General features: G+C 37.1%; 1 protein-coding gene across 5 annotated transcripts in view; it reads right to left on the bottom strand.

Annotated features, from left to right (window-relative positions):
* Positions 1-1,490: 1,490 nt before the first annotated feature.
* fcho2 (FCH and mu domain containing endocytic adaptor 2) overlaps positions 1,491-25,180 on the bottom strand; it is a 41,808-nt gene continuing 18,118 nt past the window's right edge. Inside the window, exons 8-30 of one of the 5 annotated variants that reach the window (XM_079484201.1) lie at positions 24,649-24,745; positions 21,229-21,273; positions 20,969-21,038; positions 20,772-20,796; positions 20,167-20,223; positions 19,901-19,958; positions 19,353-19,528; positions 16,132-16,156; positions 14,902-14,946; positions 14,281-14,326; positions 14,017-14,102; positions 12,184-12,261; positions 10,111-10,623; positions 9,140-9,249; positions 8,853-8,979; positions 8,585-8,644; positions 8,150-8,261; positions 6,608-6,763; positions 6,122-6,254; positions 5,662-5,861; positions 5,425-5,489; positions 4,023-4,187; positions 1,491-3,802 (exon numbers count right to left, since the gene is read on the bottom strand). In XM_079484201.1, coding sequence (XP_079340327.1) covers positions 3,780-3,802; positions 4,023-4,187; positions 5,425-5,489; positions 5,662-5,861; positions 6,122-6,254; positions 6,608-6,763; positions 8,150-8,261; positions 8,585-8,644; positions 8,853-8,979; positions 9,140-9,249; positions 10,111-10,623; positions 12,184-12,261; positions 14,017-14,102; positions 14,281-14,326; positions 14,902-14,946; positions 16,132-16,156; positions 19,353-19,528; positions 19,901-19,958; positions 20,167-20,223; positions 20,772-20,796; positions 20,969-21,038; positions 21,229-21,273; positions 24,649-24,745 — 2,472 coding nt within the window. In that variant the 3' untranslated portion in view covers positions 1,491-3,779. The remainder of the gene's footprint in view (positions 3,803-4,022; positions 4,188-5,424; positions 5,490-5,661; positions 5,862-6,121; positions 6,255-6,607; positions 6,764-8,149; positions 8,262-8,584; positions 8,645-8,852; positions 8,980-9,139; positions 9,250-10,110; positions 10,624-12,183; positions 12,262-14,016; positions 14,103-14,280; positions 14,327-14,901; positions 14,947-16,131; positions 16,157-19,352; positions 19,529-19,900; positions 19,959-20,166; positions 20,224-20,771; positions 20,797-20,968; positions 21,039-21,228; positions 21,274-24,648; positions 24,746-25,180) is intronic. The other 4 variants (XM_079484197.1, XM_079484198.1, XM_079484199.1 and 1 more) reach the window with 4 other exon arrangements.

The following is a 25,180-nucleotide window of genomic DNA, read 5'->3' as shown; positions in this document are numbered from 1 at the left end:
AAGCAAACACATTTTTAAGTTATGAAAGTCCAGCAAGTGTTTGTTCAGATGGTTTTGCTCACGCCGAAGAGGGGGGTGCTGGATCAAAAGGCCATGTCATTCTGTAATGGAGCGTGAACGTAAGTGATGCCGCTTCTGCGCTCTCCTTTTTTAATAACTCAACTGTATTGCCCTACAGAGTCTCAGAGAAAACACAGCCTGTGACAACATCCAAAGAACATTTTAAATCAGTTAGCTAAGACACAAAAGACCCACTCCTCCTTGAACCTCACGCATAGAATCAACATCGTTTTAACATTTCCGCAGACATATTGATCGTTGTTGATCATGACAAATATAGTAGCCACCAGTCCGGGTAAAGCAGTCAATTCACTTCAACAGATAAATCAGCAATTCAGATCAATTAAACAGGTCTGATGTGAATCAAACCTCGAGCGTGCCATAGATTTTTTCGAAAGGGTTCACGAAGGGGTCTGCGACCCTGACACATACCTAAACACATAAAAAGACACACACGAGGTGCATCAGCAAGCCGGATGGCTAGCACATGTGGGCAAGTTTTATTTCACTTTGCGAGGAGCACTGGAAGTGCAGCAGATGTGTTCAGAAGCATGACTGTGTAAACACGTACACACACGAAGCGCAGAGAGAGTACCAAAGCATGTCACTCACTGTAACTCACGTGTGACTAGATCTGATGAACTGCTTTATCGCTAAAACTGTCCATACTTTTCCAACTATAAATCAACCATCAAGTGTATGAAAACCAGAGCACAAATACACGACTGAATGGTGGAAACGCAGACCAAAATTATGAGACACAGTCTACATTGCATCGTAAAAAATCTGAAACTGTTCTCTGCCCTAATGCACTTCAGCTATCAGAAGAGTCAACAAGGGCGTAGATTTGGTTTAAAGGGGTTTTAAGTGTAAACTGTACATATGTTTCCATGAACAAGTGTTTAAATATTAGAGGAGTTTTGCGTGCAAGTAAATGTGTGCTTTACCTCCCCCTTAGTCTACAGCCCAGATCAAGTTGAATGAAGACTGCAGTTTTTTTTGTAACAAAGAGGTTAGCATGTCAATGCAAAGGTGTACAAACTTTAGGCCAAGTTTGCATTTGTTTGCTTAAAGGGATAGTTCACTAAAAAATGTAAGGTCTGTCATTATCCACTCACCATCTTGTCATATCAAACTTGTATGACTTTATTCTGCAGAAACCTAAAGAAGATATTTTAAGGAATATGGGTAAACCAACCAAAGTGGTACCCATTAATGTCTATTGTATGAACACAAAACCAATGCAAGTCTATAGGTACAGCAGCTGTTTGGTTACCTACATTCTTCAAAATATCTTCTGTGTTCAGTAGAAAAATACAAGTCATACAGGTTAGAAATGACAAAAGGGTGATGACAGAAGTTTCATTTTTGTTGGTACGAAACTTAGAAAGAACTTATGAGAACAATATGAGAAAAGAAGACAAGATAATCAGTGTTCTGTAGTATATTTTATATTTGTATAGATTTATATATTACACATTTATTACTGACACAGACAATCATAAAACAGAGAAAAAGGCAGACATATTTGTAAAAATTTACATTATGTGAGTCAAAAAACAAAAATCACAAGCGCAAATCTTTTACCTTTTAATTAAATGTGGACATGTGGACTTTTTCATTTCAAAACCACTCTGAATATTGAAGTGATGGCTGTAGAGGCAGCAAGAACCAGCTTGCTAACTATACATTTAGTTCATATTCACTTATAGAAGCCATGGACTGAAAAAGGCAATATTGTAATATATTTGAATGCTACATTGATCCGGATGTTGACCAGTTGATTTCTGCCTCTGTACTCGTAATACCAACACCACATTTCTTACAAATTCTAAAAAATTACAAATATTAGCAAGAAAGACATACAAACGGTGAGGATTCAGTATATAAAACCTTCACTTTGTTACTTCACAAAACTGTTAAGGCTACAATCCAAAAAGGTTCCTGGTGAAAACAAGATTCATGAATTCTGAAGAATATCACCGTTTCCAGATTCATGAGATCCTTCATTGTTGACATTTTGTGTTTATTAGTGTTGCTGCTCTTTTTAAGGTACAAATAGTGTCTGTGGTTTCGGGGTAGCCCTTGGGGAAGTGGTCTCCACTGAGTACAAGGCAAATAGTTACTTGCATGAGGGCAGATAGGGATTTCCAAAACCACTGCCTGCACCTGCCCCCCCAAAACACAGTGAATCTCTTCACTGGGTTCCAGTACATAGAAATAAAGACAAGAATAACCTTGAGGGTACTAAGATGACAAATTACTGTGGTACAAAAGTAAGCAATATATTAAGATAAAACGTTTAAATTCATGCCTGGTGGAAGAAATTTCTGGGACCAAACTTCCAAATATCAGTTTTCTTCTGATTTCCAAACCCTTCCATCTCATTGTGCTTTTCAATCTACATTTGGCAAATCTACTTAAAGCCATTCATTAATCTGAGCCGAAAACCTGAACGCTCCAAAAGAGGTGACAGCACGTTTGGTAAAAAAAAAACACGTAGTTCCTTTAAAACTACAATGCATCTCATTATTTCAAAATTCGAAACATTTTGGTCTTTTTATAAACAAGCATCCATCCAAAACTACAACAGTCACCAAATCCGAGTTTGCCTTTATCTCACAGTGATGATTTTTCGTTGGATATTTTGGTAGAATTCTACACGGATATATACGTATGCCATCTATAAGGCCTGACCATGTGCTTACAGAGGAAACACAGCTTCAACTCATGTCTAAACAGGCACATAACAATCCTGTTTTGGTACAACATAAGTTTTAGGAACAAAGCTAAATTTAATATGTTTTATACTGATTTTTTATGTTTCCCTTTAATATCCAATCAAGAAGCAATTTCCTGTCAGAAACTGAACTGGCACTTACTAATAATAAAGGAAGAGCTATGATATGAAGTCAAGAAAATGGGAACAAGATGGGCTCTTTCATGCTAAAACATTAAGAGGCACTGAGGTCAGTGTATAAGTTAACTTTTGCTAACCAGTAGGTTTTCTTGACAATGCTGAAAATGGCACTAACATTAAGCATCAATCCATGAAAGTCATTCTGAAAGCTTATACCTTCATTGCACATTCATAATGAGAAACTATAGAAAAATATACACAGAAAACAAATGAAAATAAGAAAAAAAATTGAACTGAATTAAGCAGATAAAAGCGTAATGCTCAGCTATAAAAATAACCAATGGCAGTAAGGCATTTTGTGAGAACGGATTGGTCTGTGGCTGAGCCATTCTCTCTCACTGTTTGTTCTCTTCACTGTCATTGTGACTCAGTTTTGTGTGAATAAAAGGTATGCTAAACAAATATACAGAACGGTTTGTTAGTGCATTTTCTCATTTTTGCTTAGATATGCTGCTGTGTGTTTATACATAATTCCTTTTACAAATTGTTAACTATATATATGAAAAGAACACTACCGCTCTGACTTTATAAAAGTCTGAATAGATTAAAAAGTATCAAAGATTAATGATTTCATTCACCGATATCCTGACATCTCTTCTCTTTTTGTTTTATTCGTCTTATTACACAGTGTTTGATACTCAGTGCTACGTTACTGTAGTATAAAAATCTCTTGTCTTCAGAAAGGTGCTTAGCTGGAACTGGATCGCTCAGAACGTGAGAGGTCTTCACCCAGACAGCCCACTTTGCATTGACAGGATAGATCAGAAATTCCCCTCCAGATTCCCTGTGTTTGCTCATCTCAGCAGTCAGCCATATAGCGGCCTGTCAATGTTCACACACAGACAGACACGTTTAAATGTTATATTCTGTCCTTTCAATTATATACATATTATGTATATTTATATATCCACTTAACACCAAATGATTAAAAAAGGTCAATCAGGACCTTTTGCATCGCTTTTTCAAGGCACTATGACATCACATCATATACTTGTGTGTGAGTCCTAAAGCAGGTGCACGTGACACTTCAGTGAAGTCTTACCAGTGGCAACTCTTTTCTTATTAAGGGAGAGGCGATAACCAGAGCCTACTAGTTCCATGTCTACACCAGACAAAGTGCTGCTCTCACTGAAGAACTGAACAGCCAGGGTGGCAGGGTTGGATGGGCCGTCAGACAGCTCAAATTTGGCCCTCAAGGAACCAGAGCCTGGTATAAACACACAGAGTCAACATCAAACGTGGCAGTTGAGGAAGAACAGCTTTCTGGGAAATCAACAGATATAAGGTAAAAAAAGACTATATTATATGCGTTTTCCTTATAGTGTTCATTAAGCTTTTTCTTCATATGATTATTTTTCACTTTTCTCTGACCTTCAGAATTAGGTTGGTCATTTTGTTGGGTGGTGCCTTTAAAAAAATCTATGTTAACATCCATTTCACATGTAAAATTTGAAACCTGCATATCAGGTTTGTCACCGTCAGGTCTTATAGTTTTGAATTATATTATATGAATTATAACATTAATACATTATATGATATTATTTTGTGAAAAGATCACGAAACAACCAGAGCTGAAATGTGCCAAACAAACTGCTAGGGTTAGACTGAATATTTTATAATTATTGAGAAGGCAATGCCAAGTGTGAGGTGTTATGCTAAGCCAGAAACAGATCTAACAGACTACCACATTTATCCTTAACAATCTTCTTCTTCTGTGTTATGAAAAGCAACAATCACAATCTATCAGAATCTTATCTTTTTCTTTTTTTTTACAAATTTGAACCACTTTATTGGTGTTGTTGCTGATATATCTGGGCAATTCCGTGAAAATGTCAACATTACAATGAAAAAATAAAGTTTTTACCACCTGTTATTACTATGGTAACAGCACAGATATTAACATTTGGTGGTTCAAATACCAATGTGAGACCTCTCTTCAAATTTGTAAAGCATTTGTTTTATTTTTAGTTTCATAGTCAGGTAAGTGCCATTTTCAGGATTGTCACATCCATAACGCTACATATTCCTCATAAATGGACAAATGAAAGTTAAAATAAAGTAACTATTTTATGTTCTATAAAGAGGCATCCCTTCTCCATTAATTGGGTATTATTGCTTCAGGATTGTGCGTTTTATTTCACAGAAATTCTCCCAAAAAACACGTCCTTTTTTGTCACATCCACAACGCATGTTTATTTCCCTTTTTTAAAATAGAAAATATGTTCAAAGACAAAAATGTTTAGTCAAATATAAACAGATTCAATATATTCGTAACAAATGCATTCTCTGAGCATTTTCATGTCACGTCCATAACGAAAAATGTCACATCCATAACGTTGGAATTGCCCATCTAACAAAAAGTCGTGCAAGTATTGAAAACTATTTCTTTGATGCAAGAAAAGCTAATTGTTTTGTAGTATATTATCCTTTATCTTTGTTCATACCTTCATTTTCAGACTTGTCAGAGATGTCACTCAGTTTCCATAACAACTTGTTTTGTTCTGCATTCCTGATTCAAAGACAAAAACAATCTTAGTCAATGGCTCAACTCCTTTCTTTAATTGTAATGTTGTTAGTGTATACTAGATAATAAATACACTTAATGCAGCGGTCATTTTTTTCCTTATGATATTGTTATGATATGTTTGCGTGTACATCATTCCCCCATTCCTCCAACTCACCAGATGGCGCTGGGAAGTGACTGCATGTTTACGACCCCGCCATTGACCGGCACTAACACCTGTATGTTTGTAAGCAATACAGGGGGCTGCATGGCCTCTGGATTATACTGGTAGTCCAACCGTAGATCTGTGCTACTAGGACTGCATTTCCAGTACGTTATGAGATTCAAAGGGGTGGACTGGATCCCATTTGAAAATACCTTGAAAGATGAAAAAAAATCAGTCAATGGACCTAGCTGCTCACCATTAACTTGATCATCAACCATGTTTAATACTAAATTGGGATTTCAATCAAATATCAGGAAACAATACCTAATTTGATCCAAAATACTTCTTTTCAGTTTGTTCGTTATATGTAACAAAATTGGATACTAACCAATCCATACTTAATAGGGCACAGCAAAACAACATGGATGACCTGATAGGGCAAATGTAGGAAACGGAATAAAAAGCTATGAACCTGGTATTTGAGGATGTCGACATTATAATAGGAGGCTGCAGGGTTCTGCTCAGAGCTCTTCTTGAGGTACGCCGTCAGTGCGGGCATGTTTAGCCAGAAATCTTTAGTGTTTGTGTCACTCTGGGAGGAGTCGCTGCAAAATGTGCACACAAACAACATGATATAAAACTCAATAATTCATTACTGCGTGTCAATGTAACAGCGTGAACAACTATAACTACTCCAGTCGAACTATTAAATCACAAATCGCTCTTGATTCGATTAGTCATGCCTGGGAGCTACTGGAAGGAACTCACAATAGAGGGTTCGGGTGAGTGAGAAAAACATTAGTTCAGGCTCAACAGTTTGACCTGAAAGGCACTGATGCACTGAACAAGTCATGACCATAATAAAATGCCTCTCAGGAATAATTATATTCATGCCACTTTGTTTTCTCACAATAGATTTGCAGATAGATCTTTGTTTAACCCGTGCAAACACACTCACCTGTGCAGTAGTTGTTGGTTAGGCATGATCTGTTCTAGTCGGCTAGTGTTTGAGAGTTTGAAGCTGAGGACAGGAGGAGATGGACTGGAGGTGAATATTTTGATGATGCCACTGGGGAAGGACAGAGTCATGTCTCCTGTGATCTTCACAATGCACCTAAAAACACAGTAGGCTTTAATGCTGAGCAATATTAAAGGAACATCCAAATTCTTATTTACTGTAAAAATTTTCGTGTTCTGATGAAAAAGAGAAGGATTTTTGGAAGAATGCTTGTAACCAAACAGTTCTTGGCCATTATTGAATACCACCATAATAGGATAATAGCTTTAAAAGTTTCTTTGTTCTATTGAAGACAAAATAAGATTACGTTTACAGGCTAGAAAAACTCAAACCTTTTCTTTTATTCACTTACACACGACAGCGTTATCAAAACGATCTGCATTTACATGGCTTACATATTACGCATGCCAGGCCAGTCGATGACGCTGTTGCACTATAAAGAAACCCTACGTTCTTGCATACATCGGCATACACAGTTTTAATCTAAAAGCTCTTTAATACACGTTGTCAGCATGTATGTGTGTTTATAGTAGTGCATATAAATACTATGTCTCCGCTGGTTGTAGTGGTGCAGTAAATCTACTTTTTGCTAAAGAACTTATAATAAGTATGTAAGGCGGCACAAACATGCAGTATGGATGATGCCATTATTCTTTGAGGAAAACTCGCGCATGCCTACAGACTGAACGCGTAATATGCATGTGTATGACGTCATCATTTTTGAAAAACGCCGACTTAAGAGTTTACACGGAAACGATAATGCTGTAGTTTTCCAAACTTGCACTTTGAGACCCGTTTTCAACATTTTAGTTTTCAGTCCCCCAAAACGTTGTTTTCGTATGAATGAACACCCAAATGCATAACAAGTATTAGTTTTTGTTTGAAAACCATCGTGTGTAAACGGCCTCTAAATATTTTGAAGAATGTAGGAAAGTACTTTTGTCTAACATTGTCATTTCGGCCAAGAACTGTTGGTTATAAGCATTCTTCCAAATATATTTCTCCGTGTTCATCAGAACTAATAAACATATGCAGATTTAGTACAACTCAAAGTTGAGTAAATGATGACAGAATTTAGATTGTTGACAAAAACTTTAACTGAAATAGTAAATGTAGGAGACATTTTATTATGAACATTGTCAGTTCTATAACACACATGAAATGGCTTTAACTGTCAATGGTAACTGCTGAGAACACCCACATTCAAATGTCCACACGGTTCAAATAGATTTTCCACAAATCCTTCAGTTATTTATTATTATTGAATTATATAAAAAAATAAAGTATTTTAGAACTGGGCATATGTATGCATTTCCATTATTTTCTAAAACTGCATTAATTTCAATGGTTTTTCCAGACCTGGAAATTAGTATTAAAGCTCTGCAATGTTTCCAGATTTTCCATGATCATAGGAACTGTGAACAGTTTGTGAAGTCTGAATGGTTTGTATAGTTTTGGCAAGGCAGATCATATAAAACTCACTTGCTGGGATCTGCTCCTTTGAAATAGGCATTTACTGACTCTGTAAATGCCACAGCAATGGGCAAAGCATCCTGGGATGCCAATGTCACTGGACTGGGCCCGCGAGAAGTTCCTGCGAAGAGAGGGATAGAGATGCCAAATATATTTTAAAAAACAATTAGACATCTAAACGAGAATCATAGAACTGAGATCTCTGTCATGCATCCTCATCAGTCACAATACAGTGTTATGATTTCAATAATCATCCACATTAGTTTGAGACACTGGAAAAACCAAAGCAGAAATGGTGAGTCATAAAAAAACCTTGAGAAGGGAATGGGTGTGGTTTAGTAGATGGGGCAATGTGATTGGTTGTTCAAGGACAGATTATCATTCGTGAGTCAGTTAGTATTGTACGTTAGAACAAACTATTCCTCTTGGTGTTATATACTTTACCTGCCGGAGTCTCACATCTCTTCTCAAACGTGGGCAGTTTCCCCACAAACACATCGTCCTCTTAAATAAATAAAAAAAGAAAAGAAAGAGGGCAAAAGCAGCCCATCAAGTGATGATGGAGGGATCTAGTGTACGATGTATTGATTGTGATACAATGAGTACAATATACATTGTGAATTCAAGTTTTTTTATACAAACACGTGTGTGCGGTGTTCATGCAAATGGATCATGATGAATATTTGTTTAATGTTTGACGGACACGACTCACCGACAGTCGGCGTGTTACTGGTGCTCAGGGAGGTGTTGGAGCTGAGGGAGGAAGAGCTCTCAGCTCGAGCAAGTGGAGCAGGAGGAGGGCTGGAGTTTAACACTTTAGGAGGGCTGAATGGTCGGCCCTGCAGAAAGCAAAGAACTAGTCAACAATTCCATACCATAAAGTTCTGCATACCAGTCAGTCAGTAATTAAGTATAAATTCAGTATGAATTCAGTATTTCTCATGATCAGAATCAAATAAGTATCTGAATATGTACATTTTAAGTTTCTGTTTTACTCACAGTCTCATTGATGCCCGACAGCTTGCCAGCAGCAAGTTTGGGCCGTGATAATGGTCTTGGAGGTGGCACGATGGTTGCTGTGCCCAGTGGGGTGGTTGGCCTGTTTGGTACTGTGCAGGAAAAGACAACAAATGTTATGACCACACGACTTACAACATTTAAGCACTGAATTCATAAGAAAACTTAACAAAACTAAACAAGAACCTGTAGGATTGATGTCGCACAAGCTAACAATCAACTCCAATGATTACAACTGACATAAAGTCAGCCAACAAGTCTAATGATCTTTAGGCACATGCTTAGTTGCAATGTCACAATATAAACAATAAAAAACAGAAAGTACAATACTGAAACAAAATGCAAATCACAACAAATAAGTAAATAAATAAAAATGAACAAATAAGCTTACAAACACATTTTCACCTTTAAGCCATTTAAATGACCTTTGTAAAATAAATAATAGGATGGTCAGCTAAAAAATTAAATACCATCAAATAAATTCAGACATGTTCCCTTCTCTATGTAGAGGGGACATGAAGTAACTATTGAGGTATTTAACGATAGCAAAAACATGGTTATATATACTGTAAAAAGATGTGATCAATATATCATATCTTTAAACACATTTTGATAAAAATATAAGTAAAACTAATTTTAACTTAGCAGCTGTTTCTTTCTCCTCTTACTGTGATTGGCTTAAAGGTGAATATTTTGGTTAACATTCCAATGCATTCAATGCAGAAAATGATTACATCAAATAAAAATCATAAAATAAAATGTTATTTAATAAAAAAATTATATATAAAAACAATTATACTATTTAAAGAATTAAATAAACAAATATAAAAAATGAAATCCACCAAACTTTTTAAATTAACAAAATAAAAAATATTTACATAAAACATCAGGCGTGTTAAGAGTAACATGTCATTGAGTGTATTTAAACATGCTTCTCATTCGGCAAAATTTACCATCCTCCACCCCTTTGACTGTTATATCACTCAGATTGGGGGCGCTCTCTTCTCTCTCTGTGCTGGCAAAGCAGTCAATGGCAGGACCTCTGGAGAAAAGCTTGGGCTGTTGAGACAGGGGCACTGACCGAGGTCTCGCTGCTTGATGCGACGGTCCACGACAAGGCACAAAGGTATCATTAAAGGCAATCCATTGACTCTGGGCCCAGGAGGTAAGTGCATCGGTGGCAGGAGCGCTGAGAGGGGGCTTGTGGGTAGTGCAGTCCTTATGAGTAGTTTGCAGGGCTGGAGGCACGCTCATAGCTCTAGCTGGGCCAGAGCTGAGGGGAGCAAAACCATCATCGGGGAGCTCCCAAGGAGTCTTGGAGGGAGGAGATCGGAGGTGAGGTAACGGTGGAGTGCTCGAGTTGGCAGTGGAAGGAGGACGTTTACAGGGACGTGGAAAAGCAAGAGCCTTTGTGACCTCAAGACTGACTTCTGAATGAGAAGTGGGCTCAGCCTGTGCATCCACATCTGTTTTGAAGGTCATCAGAGAAAAGAGAGCAATGCAAGGTTGTAAAAATACACTAAACAATCCGACTATCTTGCTGAAAGGACATTCTGGACCAAAGGAATAGATGTGATTATACAGATCATCTAACATGAAGAACACTTGCATAACCACAAAGTGAGTAAATTAATACATAGCAGATCTAATAAAATGAGATATGAAATAGACAACCATGTTACTGTAAATAAAGCAAGTCAAAGGATTTCAATTAGGAAACATGTTAATAAATGTGCGGCATTGTTTAAAGGTCCAGTGTATGAATTTTAGCGACATCTACCGGTGAGGTTGTGAAATGCAACCAACGGCTCACTCCACCCGTCTCTTTCAAAGCACTACAGTGGCTGACAGAGGGCTAAGATATCGTCATGTTTTCACTTCTTTGCCGAAGGAGATAAGGTATTTATGAAACGCGTTCTGTAGAACAGTTTGTCTTTTTAGGGCTACTGTGGAAACAACATGCATGGGGACCCGCGGTGTATGTAGATAGAAAAAGCTCATTCTAAGGTTATAAGTACATAACGCTTTATGATGTATGGTCTTTATACACCTCAGAAGACATAGTTATGTATATTATATTGCGTTTCTGCCAATAGATCCTTCCCAATAACACATAGCTCATAGGTACACAATTTCATAGGTACATTTAAAGGTTTAAATTAAAATACTGATAAATTAACTATCATTACATCTAGAAGCCCAGATTTGATTACACCTTTGACTAAAACTGTTATTATTGTATTTTATACTTTCTTTGTTGAGTATTATTTGTCTTTACATTTCATTTGGGATAAAAAGGAACCAGTTCAAATCAACCAATTAAACTGCAAACCTGGGTTTTAATATAGGCAGGACTCAATTTTTTACGTTAAAGAGTAAATATTTTGTTATTTTTAAGGTCTTACTTTGGTTTATGGCGTGTCCAACAACAACATACATTTACATACATACACGGTGTAAAAACACATTTATTTTCTAATAATAGGGAGTTATTATCTTACTTCTTGACTGACACTGAAATTATTAGTTTGGCGGTTCTTCCCTCCCTTCTGTCAGCCTACTCTGCTGTGATTGGCCAATGGTCTAGTCTGCTGTGATTGGTCTACCGCGCACAGTGATGCAAATGGCATGTAGGCGGGCATTACAGGGAGTGACGCAAATCCGACTCGGAACTGAAATTAGAACCACAGACGACTCGTTTGCAGAGTTGACACATTTTTTCCCAAGCCAATAACTTTGTTATTCGTTCACTTGGCTTTACAACTTTCCAGACCGGTCACATTACCACACAGCCACATTACACACTGCATGTAGTGTTCAGAACATTGTAATATTTACTCTTTAAAGGAGTTAAGATCAACGTAAACACTCGCATGAATCTCTTAGAATTGTAAAAAAAAGTATCAAAACATTCCTAGCAAAACTAACATTTTTGCTTATTGCTGATCTTTCAGGGCCAGTGTCTGTTATGGGAAAGATTTATTATTCTGTGGATTAAAGCTGCAGGCATGCGTCACAAGCATTACCTGGGTCTTCAAAGACCTCATCATTTGACTGCAGTGGGGGAGATGTAGGAAAGGGTGATATAAACAGAGAGGCCAGGTCTAAGAAAAAAGCATTAAACAAATAGAAAACAGAAATGAAAAAATAAAAATAAATCACACAGTAAATAAAAAACATGATAAAATAAATAAATTACTTTTTCAAAAAAACATTTAACTAAAAATACACAATTACCATAAAACACCAAAATGACTAATATTCTCTTCATTTTGCTCTTGCAGTTCCTTTACCAGATAAGAACCATAACAAGATCATGTTTGACAATGTCTGTCATTGGGGACTCCCAAACCCACCCTCTGACCGCTGAAGGTGCCAATTAACTCTGGATTATGATTGGCCCTCGCAGCTAAGGTCAGGGATTGATTGACAGGTTGGCTTGCTTTTAGTGACTGCGTTGAGTGGCTTATTTGCGAGTTAAGCACTTACTTATTTGCAAATTATGTAAACTAGAATGCATCCACTATATTTCTCTCAAAATGATCACTCATGCAAGAGTACAGAAGACTCTTTAAACCATTTCCTGTTACACAATTAAAAATAAAGTATTACATAAACATTACTATGTGTGCTTATAGCTTTCTGTTCCTGTCAACCTGCCTGTGAAAACCCATCTGAATTTTAATTTATTTACGGTTTTCTACATAATATGCCCTACATCATGTAAAGAACATTCTCTGAAAATAGTATATAACGTATTTCTTTAATACCGACGGAGTAAGGCCATGTCAAAGATGGAAATCATCGTAAAATGAATAGTTGAAAATCAAACTTTGATGCTTTTGATCTCAGAATTAGACAATGAAGCATTAGGCTGGATTTCGCAGACAGGGTCAAAAAGATATATAAATTACTATATTATAAAAATTTGTACTGCATACTGTCAGCTGCACATTCCTCAAAATATATGAAGGCCAATTCTCAAAAATACAAATACCATTTAATTTGAACAATCAAGGTCAAAAGTGCAGAATACTCTTCCTTTAAGGACAAACTGTCCTATCAGGAGCAAACGAGAGAGAAACATGAGGGAGTGTAGACACAGAATACTCTCTATACTCACACAATGAGAGATGCAAAGAGGTGGGGCAGAAGATAGAGACATCATGCCAAACACTATATAGTCCTCCAAAAATAAAACAATGATACACACACCAACATGAAATGCAAAATTCATATACCAGCAAGTTGAATAAAACTTCAGATATTAAAAAGCCTCTTCTGCAGTACCAAAATAAAATAACAAAACACATAAATAAATAAATAAAACTAAATAAATTCTCAAAAGACTAAATGCAAAGATGCTGTGAGATATGATGTTGCTGTAGGATGTGGGGGTTTCCGTGACAACAGAAGCCTGAGCAAGCTCTCTAGAGGCGACTGTTGTGGACTGGAAAAGCCCAGACACTTTCACCAGCCTGTAAGCATCATCAATAATAGAGGAGGTCAGACCTAAGACAAGCCTCCCACAGGATAAGGGTGGAAGAGGTGGAGGAATGCATGACTTACAATCTGCTTGTACAGCGACGTTATGTATGTGCGTGTGTTTGACGAAAAACAATCTGACTGCTGAACTCTGAATTGGACGCTAGTGTAAATGCTGCTGAGCCTGTACAGTAAGAGATCATCCATCTATCCATCTGCAGTATCTATCAATGGAGTGCATATTCTGAGACATAAGGAAACTATGTGCCTCAAGAACAATCACAGAATTAAGTTTTTTACTTTACAAATTACTGATGTGTTAATGGTCGTCAGAAGCGCTGTGTATTTTCTGTATTAAAGCAGGCGGGTGTTACCTGATAAGTGAGGTACAGACGGTCCAGAGCCGGTGCTGGCCGACCCAAACGGATCCAGAGACAGCAGGTCATTACTGGCTAATCTACTGTTTAAAACAAGAGAAGCGAATTTAAGATATGTTATTAAAAGATGTATCATCATAGATATTAACATATTTGTAGGCTTATCAAAGAGAAAAAATTATTACACTGTCAATCACATTTGTTTACATTTAATCTAAAAAAGGGTAAACAGATAATGGTTAGACAATGAGTTTCTCTTACTCATTAAATGATGGTGGTGGTATTTTCATGCGTCCCAGCTCATCGCCTAAAAATCGAAGAAGCACATGACTAAGTACAGTAGAATGGCAATGCTTCAGGCTTTAATTATGATCTTCTCATTTTACTCCCAGATGAAAACTGCAGCTCATGTATTTCATGAAGTAAATATGATGCATCCGCCGAGTGAATTAGATATTTAGAAACGGTAGTATCTTGAGGATTAAGATTTGATCTTTACTCCATGAAACACATGTCCTTACAACCCCATTGATCACAAAGCATCAAAAACATACATTTACAAATATTAAATAGACAGAACACAGTAAACATAGCCGTTATGTCACTGTATAGTATATTTTAACCTGATTTAAAAAAAATCTAAACAGTAGGGCATAGAAGTATATTACACAAAAGACAAACGACAGTAGAGGGTTAAACACACAACAGTTGTTATATTAAAAAACAATTATTTTGCGCATTTTGTTGTTAACATTTTGATGTTAATATAAATTTAGCATAGCTTCACAGGAATCCCTCATACCCACCAACACAAATGCAGCCGCTCACCAAAACCGATTAGGTGTATGCTGGCTACATGTTACCGTCCTGGGTAGTACTCACCCGACTTTGGGTTTATCGAAGGGCATGTGTGTTGTCGTGTCATTCCTAGGTTTGTGTAAGATGCACATTTACAATAACATATAGTTCTGAATATACTTTAGTTTATCATTAATAGAAGGTTTCATAGGATGCACGCACCTGGCCCGAATTTAACTTCCATTCTGTGTTTGGTTATCGGTCTGGCTAGTGGTAATGTAACAATTTATTTAATACAAATTTATTTTAATAGTTTATTGTATATTAATGGACTTAAATGAAATTAAAACGACTCAACGGTTATTGATACTTTGCGGAGGTCTAGCGGAAGTTAAGTTTGGGCCACATAACGTTTGTTTATGTCGTTGCTGCTGTAACAGTCAATACCCAACTTGCCACTTAATATGAAGCCTTATTTTGTAAATGCGTAGAGAAAATGACTTGGATTGAACTTGGGTTTACAAGAGGCATAAAGAATTTGTGACGTATGATGTGAATACAAAATAAATAATGTCTGTAAACAGGGTGTTATACAAATGTAGTTTGAAAGCTTAAATATAGTAAAACTCTTGAAATTACATTAAAATTTGCATCCTTACTGTGTCCACCACATCTATTTTTGGACGCAATTGTCATTGCTGAGGTAACATCTTTATGTGATTTCAAATAACACACAACATGTATTGGATTAAAGGACTTTCTGAGTACAATTCTCCGTCAGATCTTATTGACTTCAGCACGTGCGGAAGATTGTGGTGAAGGGTCTTTGAAGATATGTTTACAGTTTCAGCGCACAGATAAATATGTATCTACTGTGAGCTCAATTACTTCGTCTTTATGGATTTACAGCATGTAAAACTTTCCTGGGAGGTTAAAATCTTCACTCTTGATGTGAGAACGCGCCACAGTGTAAACACTACATTCTGGCATGCATCTGCGTTCATTTAAGCCACAAATTACTGGAAAAATGTAAAATTATGATGGATAGAAAAACATAAACACATAATTAAGCAGTTAATCTTGCTCATGGCTTAAGGAGGAAATGCTGGGCTGCTCGGATGAGAAAGGGGGGGGGGGTGTTTATTTTCTCATGGGATGAGTTGGCTTTGGAAGGGTCACCGGAGCAACATGAAGGAGATTGGCGCGAAACGTCACGGCCAAGAAAAATGAAAAAGAGAAGTCAAAATGGCAGGCGCTCTCCGGAGCCAAACCTTCAGAGTGACAGAGGGGAAGAAAAAAATTAGGAATACTCACTGGATTGGTTCCTCTTCGTATGAACCTGGAAATAAAAACAGGCTTTTATTAATGAGAGTGAGAGGAGTTATGAAAACAGCACAAGACATGAAGTGCTTCATCCTCACATTCATTCACGGGATATTGGCCTCCCAGGCTGACACGCACACGCAGGAATGAGCGGAGAACTTTACTGCCGAGACGACATATTTCAACCATAAGTTTACATATAGTCTGCACGCAGTCTAAACATTAGGAAATGAATGGCAGAGAATACAACTAAATTCACTACCGGGATTGTTTTGAGGCTGAGAAATGTCAACAAGAATCAGTTAGCAAAACACCAACAAATGGACGAAGACACAAAGATGGGAAGTATTCTGTGTATTTAAAGTGATTCATATGGAGCATCCCTGCCCGAGACGCTGTCAGAACGAATGGAAAATCCTCTCAGTCATTTCGATAAAACGTTTGATGAAAAGCAAAACATCAGTCTGAAGGGACAGACTAGAAAAGCAGCTGAATGGTAAACCGTGAGGGAGAACTTGCGGAAACGCACAAACAAATACACATGCACGCAAAATTATGGAAAAGGTTGAATCCCATAGGCAGATAGTGGCAAATGGGTTCAATTACAGCTCAGGCCACACACCAGAGAGAGAGAGAGAGAAAGACAACAAAAACAAGAGGAAATGGAAAGCTCAATAATATCAATTATTAATAACAGATGATATAGCATTCGTCATCACCTATATTTCCGGACTTCTGCAACGTGAGTACAAAGAAAAACATAAAACAAACAATGGCTGAGGACAATAAAAAGAAACAAAAGGGGGGGAAGAAATATGACAAATAGGGTTTGAAATGTGTTTCCAGTGTTAATCCGTGTAGTCACGAAACACATTTGGAACAGGACAGAAACAAAGGTTCAAGCCTGCAGAAAAGAGCCTCTATGAAAAATGTGTGATCATGCATCTTCAATAAAGCAAACGGAGACGTCAGCAAGGGTGTCTAAAGTAAAGTGTTGCCCTGGCTGTGCTCGCTGAAAACACAAGCTGGCACACGTGAGGAGGTGTTATTGCAGAAATACATCACACTGTCATTTCCACAGACAAAAGAGTCAAACCGAGAAGACAGAAAAACAAACTGATATCACAAATGTGTTTTGATTCTGTTCATCTACTGTCAACTCTTAAACAAACACAAACCCAACATGCAATAAACGAGGAACTGCACATACACAGTCAAGAGTATTTCCCATCTTTCAAAATTATTTTTTTATATTTTAGTCATAATTTACTTGTGTATGACTACTTGCATAAAATACACAAAATTAGTTATATAAAGCAAGCTAATGGTGAATGATGACCACTGCTGTTAAGCAAGGTTTTGGAAAATAACAACTTACATTTCTGTTTCGTACACAAAGCTAACATATGTCCAGCTTCAAAGGACTTCAGAAGACCAATACCGAGCATGAACTGTTTGGATGTGTTATATAATTGCTGTGATTTCCTGTCCTTTTAGAGCTTGGCAGCCAAAGATCCTCATTCCCTTTCTATTTCATAAGATCTCCTGTCTCTTATATAGGCTAAACAACAAGAGAGTAAAAGATGACAGTTTTTTTTATTAAACTTCACTAAATAAGCTCATATATTACTAAATGTTAATATACATTAGTAAATAATAAAGATGCACAGATACTAAATTTCTTTGCCAATAGCGAATCTGAAGAATAAATTAATATTCCTCAACTTTCTGAATGGTATTAACGTATATGATGGGGGTGTTTCTTCAACCAAAAATGCAAATGTTGTCTTCGTTCACACACCTTCCAAACCTGTATAAATTTCTTTGTTATGCTGAACACAAACAAAGATATTTGGAAGAATGTCAGTAACCAAATAGATCTCATCCCTCAATGACTCCCATAGTTCATATTCCCAACTATGGCAGGAATCTGAATGTGAGTAAATCATGACAGAATTTTCCTTTTGGGGTGAACTATCCCTTTAAAAAAATGTATATACACGGAGCACAAATTCACTGCATTGTCCTACTCTTTTGGTTGACAGGATATATCGGCTGTTTTTAAACTATCGCTTTTATCGACCGATACCGACCACTGGCCAATATATCAATGCATCTAAACTAAATATATTAACCCGCTTGAGTGATCTGGATTCCTTTATGATGTATGTACTGTAACGTTCCACATTTTGAGTCCTGCATAAAAAAGATAACACGATTTATATTAAACATAACATTTTAAGTTTGTGTTTTGGCTGAAAAAAGTAAGTTATATACCACTGGGATGGCATGAGGGTGAGTACATTTTGGGATTGGCTTCTTTCACGCAGATAAACACAAGCAAAAACTCCAGAGGAAGTTTGATGCCAGTCTTACTTACGAAGTCTTTCTGGAAATCTTTCATACAAATCTGGGCATGATTAGATAAGTTAAAAAGCAACTGGCTATTTCAAGACAGTGGCTGCCTTTTTTAATTAAATATCTTTTGTTATAGGGCACAGCTTTTGCCTTGATGTCTTTCTGCATATGTGTGTCTACCTATGTGATCTTTCATTAGAAACAGAGTCCACCCATGCTTCCTGTGGTGAGATTTGCAAGCAGGAAGTTGTATGGGTTTGTTTACCAACAGCACATACACAGATGGGTAACAGACGTAACAAACACAGCCGGCACACTGTACTGACTGTTATACCGTGGCTTACTTGACCACACAACCATACACATATACAGACATACAGACACTCTTTTTTTGTGATTATAAATGACAGATTCACTGTTTTTCCACACACATGGATAAAATACATTTGCACTCAGGCACACACATCAGGATAAAGGAAAGGTTTGTGTGAATGCATTTGCAGCATCCCTGGAAAGACAGGCTGGTCACTCTGTGCATACAATAATGGAATACTGCCCTCTAGTGTCTACTGTGCCAATAGCGATTTAGAGAAAAAACAGCACATGAGACAGATATGAAGTGTGTGAGAACTAGCACCATGACTGTAAATTACATCAACCAATCAGAACTGTTCCTGATGCCACACAAACCAGACCAAACACCCGTTATATAGGAGACCAGGGTGCATTATCCTGTGTTTGGGTGAATGCTTATTTCTAATGTATGCTACTACTTCATCTCTTTGGTGCAAATGTAAGAAGTTTGTGGCTATGATAACTTTCTACATGATCTGTGTTGGTGAGGTGTTTCTTACAGCGGGGGTTGGCGAGAGCGTGATGTTTCCGATAGAGGCCTTCAGCTCATCTATGGTGACCTTTTGCTGGTGGGTGCCGTTGTTGGTCTGCACAGGTTTGATCTGGACATGAAACTTTCTCGGCTCATCTTCATCATCAGAGTCGCTGGACGAATAAAAGGAGTTCTCTTTGGCATGTGATCAGAAGTCATTAAGGTAAACAGCTTTAAAGTGGGGTGAAAATTCAACTAGAGGACCGTGAGGTGAAATAGTGAGAAGATGAGGTTTTCTATTTTTTTAGGTCTACAAGATGGGACGGCTTTGGTAAAGAAAACAGACGGAGAAAAAAGAAAATACGATGGAAAGGAACGACTTGGCAGTGATTCAGATAAAAACCCAGCAAAGAACGATATCAGACTATGTTCTCGGGCCAAAAAAAGTGTTCAGAGTTTACATTGAGCAGAGCCGATGAAAGATATGAAAGGAGAAGGAAAATCTTTCTGTGGCTGAGATGAAAGCACGTGTGAAGGATGTGTGGAGTGGAAGGGATGAATCTGGAGAAAGGATATCATTCTCGTTGACTTCTGGTCGGATACAGAAGCCCTCCTCGTCCAACTGAGGCACGTTCTGCAGCAAACATAGAACACAACTCTTACAATTCACACTCTTTTAAAATACAAGAAGACTCTGACTGAGGTAAAACACACCATTGTCAGCAATATTTCAAGAAGTATGCAAACTATTCTTATGCAGAAATCACTAGGCGGTGTCGTTTTTTCACTTAACATTGTAAGAATTATAGACGATCCTTCAACAACATTAGGTCACCACTCACTGTGTTATGAAGATCTATAGCACCATAGAAACCTGGGGGAGCTCCGTTAGAAGCGTTCTGAAAGAAATACGAACAAAAGGAGCTTTGTGAATGTGAGTCAACTCGAATGGAGTTTTTCCAATACAACTAGAAAGGGTAAACTTTGATCAGAAATAAATGAGGCTCGTATTACTAAATTCAAGAACATAGCTGTATAAAAAAGCTGTTTTTTGCGTCCCTTAAATAAGGAATATTTTAATTTAATATATTTTTTTGCATGTGTTCAGAAATATTTTTTGTCAAACTACAGTACACTCTTAAATATAAAGGTACTTCATGATGCCATAGAAGAACCTTTTTTGTCTAAATGGTTCCATAATGGTCCTTTCTGTTTCACAAAAGGCGAAAAGAAGGTTCTAATTATAAAAAGGTAAGAAAGAGATGGTTCTTCAAAGAACATTTGACTGAATGGTTCATTGTGGAACCCAAAAAATATTTCTTCAATGGTATCACTGTAAAGAACCTTTAAAGCACCTTTATTTTTAAGAGAGTATGTTTAATATTGTATAATGTAATGTCTCGGTTACATGTGTTATCAAGTTGTTTCATCATTTAAAAATACTTACAACTGCTTCAACTTCAGCTGATTCCCTAAAGACAGAAAAAGGTTTAAATAAAAATAAACAACAAATAAAACTGCTAAATCACTTTGCTCAAAAAGAAAATTTAAGAGCTTATTATGAATTATTTTATAAGAATTCAATTTTAGTAAGATTTGTTTGGGGAAAAAAGCAAAAAGTGATATTGCTTCATTAAAACTTACGTGGAATCTGTGTCTTTATCTCTCCGTCGACCTGGTATGACGAAGGTCTTTCTTTTTCGAGGTTTGGCAACTAAACAAGCAAAGTAATCAATGTCAAAAATCTATACAAAAATATATATTTGCATCTGTAACATATTTTCATAACATAAACTTCTGTAAAGAGATATAATAACAGAAATTAAAGATCAATTATGTTTTCATTCATTTTAATTATTGTTAGGAGTAAAAATTTAGAAGCAGAGAAAACAAATCCTGCAGACCTTCAGTGGCGATTGAGACATTACATTCCTCGAATTCAATGGGCCCTTTAATAAAAACAGACAAACAAATAATGATGTGTTGTAGTACTATGAATTCAAGGACAACAATATTAATACCGTATTATGTACAGAATTTTCAGTGGGTCTGGCGCAATAAGCATGATCTGACGTCCATTTTTAGTTTGATACTTTTATTTTACAGCTGGAACGCAACACAGCGTGCAGGCACACATACTGTACACACTCCCTTACGCCTGGAAGCAATTGTGTTTTTCTAGCTCCAGACAGAAATCATACAAATATACAAATTCAATCGACATTGGCATAAAAGTGCTGCTGATGAAAATATTCATTTAGACATAAATGCCTGTAAAAGAAAACAAACCAAACGCTTCATTTCCAAGTCATGAATTTGCATATTCACCTCCAAGCTTTTACACTTTTAACGTGACCCATTTCCACAGTGACGCATGGGTGAAATAATTTAATTGAACAATCTGACAGAATTTCTGAGTTGGTTATTAATTCATGACCTAACACCACAAAGGCGTTTTTATTTGATCAATTTCAGACCAATCGTAACTTTGACCCGAGGTCACCATAATTGGCCAATAAACTCAATAAATACCATGAACAGCATATAAATATTCATTCGGTGGTTTCGTGACTGGCTGTGGAGAGGAGAGATGCCCCTCAGTGCTCGAAGAGCTCTTAATAGCAGTTTTCTTTTGTGTTAATGCGAGTAAAAGCTAATGCTTGTAAAAGAAAACCTTAGACAGCGTTTTACCACTACCAGACCCTTGCGAGAAAGCCTGGGGCGCTATTTTCATAGCACAGAAAATGCCTTGACCTGAAAAAACAATAGTGTGTGATGTGTAACTCAAGCGGTTCAATAGTGTTTCTCTGGAGAACGCCGGACCTCGCGTGCACTGTTAAGCGCAGTCACGACAGGCTCACACCACACACACACACTGATGTTCATACAGTTTGACTGATTTACTCGACTGTACCTGATCAGCTCACACACTGATTTCTCGGTCCCGAAAATGTAACATAAAAGAGTCATACACTGCCAAATCACAATATGCAGGCGCGGAAAAAATGAAGAGATCATTCCAAATGTTTATTTAATCAGCATCTCTTGGTGTATTGTGGCCATTTCAGTCTAGTGTCTGTTGAATTTCAACCAAATTAAACCTCAGGAGTGACAAAGTCCATCCAACAGCAGGTGAACGACGGACAGCATAACAAGAAACATGAAAACTGTAATAAAAATCCAGGTTATCATGTCATTTTTTTCTTTTTTAAATTACATTTTCTTTTATACTTTTTTTAAATATTACTGTTGAACGATGAAAAGATGAACTTATTTTCTTTGCAGTATTTGAGGTCTGAAAAAATACAGAGCACCTTTCTTTTATTTTTCAATTTTAAATTTCTACAAATAAATGCAAAAAGATTTCCTTTTCAAAAATATTGGAAAACTGAAATATGATTTTTAAAATGGTGATTTTTTTCCACGGCTGTAGTAAAGCGAAACCCATGATTAGAAACATCATGAATAATGCACTACCCACCCAAGCTGTAAAAATATATTTTTTTTACAGAAAAGGAGAACAGTTTATTTTGAAAATATGCAAACCTGTTTCAAAGTCTTATTATTAGATTCAAATAAGTCATAGGTTTTTATTGTCACTACTTTTCATTTCAAACACAAAAAATGGCTTGCTAAACGTTGATTTTAATATTTAATCTTAGTCAAAATCAAAGATATCAAAATTAATATTACAAATATAAATGTACTGTATGTTCTTTAGATTATGTAAAATGGTTTTATACATACAGCAGAAATCGCAAAAAATGACTTATATCTATATAATAGCCATACTATATTAGTTTAGCATTATAGCTTTCCTATAGCTCAATGGTTATAGCGTGACGCTAGCAACACCAAGGTCATGGGTTCGACCCGAGGGATTGCACATACTCAGAAACAAATGTATTCACAATGTACAATGGCAATTCTCCTGGGTTCCATCTACCAATATTTACAGTATGCACACAAATCCAAACATTAAACACAACAATGCCACCGAAATATGGAAAAATTTGGTTGTGTTTAAATGTGTCTAAACAGAAAGACTGCTTTACAAAAGACTAGTTTACATAAAAGCATTTGTTTGTTTGAACCCATACTTTAATGACAACCTCGCTAAAAATGCCCCAAGAAGTTAAATCTAAGTGGGAAAAAACAAGTAAGGTAAATATTATAAGTTAAAGGTTTGGATAAAAACTTACCTAGCACATTTTTTGTTTTAAAATGGTCAATGTTATGTGTTGTATACTAATGTGCTCTTTAGCATGTATATTTGTATACGAGAGATGCATGCAGTCATGCATTAACAGTGGATGTTTTTATAAATTGCATATGCTAAGTGTGGTTTCTCTGCAGTGGAGCAGCGAGGAGGAGAGTTTGCGTGTCTGGCTGAAGGCCAGCTCGCGACCCAGCTGGATACCGCTGAACTGCTCAAGCCACCTCCCCAAAGCCCAGCATGTCACTTCGGGATTGTTTCCGTGGTACAAAGTTTGTTCAACCTTTTTCTCTCTCTGTGTAGCGGCTAGGGCTACTCCAATTTCATCAGCGTGCCGCACAGGTTATTGCTCTGACAGCAGCGCAATCCCTAATGAACAGCTTGATATGAGGGAAAGAATGTATTGTTGACTGAAACAGTTTTTAGCCTCAATTAATTCTGCTGGCAAAACAAAAGGAGGGCGACCGAGAGCCCGAACGTCGCGTCTGGACCCCTGTGGGTCACTATATGTTCCTACAAAGTATAATTGGGCTACCTGAGAGTGGCGTATCTAATATAATGTTAGAAAATTGGGTTTCAGTTGTGACATTTGTTTATATTAACCTGGGTTTACTAACTTTAGCCTTAAACTGGATTAAAAAAATCGCACCCTGTGAAAAGAAGGAGAAGCAGGAGGTCAAACAAAAGACCGTGAAGGAATAACCGAAGAAAAATAGCGAGTGCGCAGGGGGACGTGTAGCCGCGTCAAGCTCGATCAAGCTCAACCGACTTAATCTGGAGTTAAGGTGGGCGAGCTTGACATTCCACTTAGCATGTGACGGTACTGTTAACATGTGACGGGTCAGCGCCGCCCCAAACCCGGGCTAAGAACCCTGTAAGGGTCACAGCTTGGCAAAACCTCTAGTGTAAACACCTCCATGCTACAGTAATCAAGTCAAAACACACACTTAATGTGTTTCCAGTGCAGCTTAATGTTCTTTTCTAATGCCCCACAGAAATGTGCCATGTTGTCGGTTGGAAATGAACTTATTACCTCAGTCTTGTTAATTATATCAAGAGCAACACCAGAGCAGATCAGTGCTGAAGATGAATGCTGTGAGGATGTTACCTGGTCTTTCTTTGCCCGTCCCTTTGCTTTCTGACAGTTTCTGTATGAGGCTTTCCACAGAAGTGTTCTCCATGTTGTTCACAAACTCTTGTTGAACCTAAAACATGTAGAGTAAAAATGAGATATGCCTTCAGAAAACTGCTTTATACAAACATTCAAATCACCGTTTTCGCTATGTTTCCAGTAAAACCACAAAAAACTGTATTTGATTAATGTACTATTGTACTATAATGCAATAGTATCAAAGTATAGACAGGGATCTAAAGGGAAAGTTCACCAAAAAATTCTGTCATCATCTATTCCCCGTAAATGTCATTCAACTCATTCTTCTGTGAAACACAAAATGAGATATTTTAAGAAATGTCTTTGTGGTTTGGTTACCAACGTTCTTCGAAATATCTTTGTGTTGTGCAGAAGAAAGTCAGGCAGGTTAGTAATGACATGAGGGGGAAGTAGATAATAACAGAACTTACATTTTTGGGAGGAATTTCCCTTTAATCAATGGAGCTTGTGACCCGTTTTTGCTGGGAAT

Source organism: Barbatula barbatula, assembly GCF_947034865.1.
Source record: "Barbatula barbatula genome assembly, chromosome: 2".
Classification (NCBI taxonomy): Eukaryota; Metazoa; Chordata; class Actinopteri; order Cypriniformes; family Nemacheilidae; genus Barbatula; species Barbatula barbatula.
Note: the sequence above shows the minus strand (reverse complement) of the source record. Positions and strands in the feature narration are given on the sequence as shown.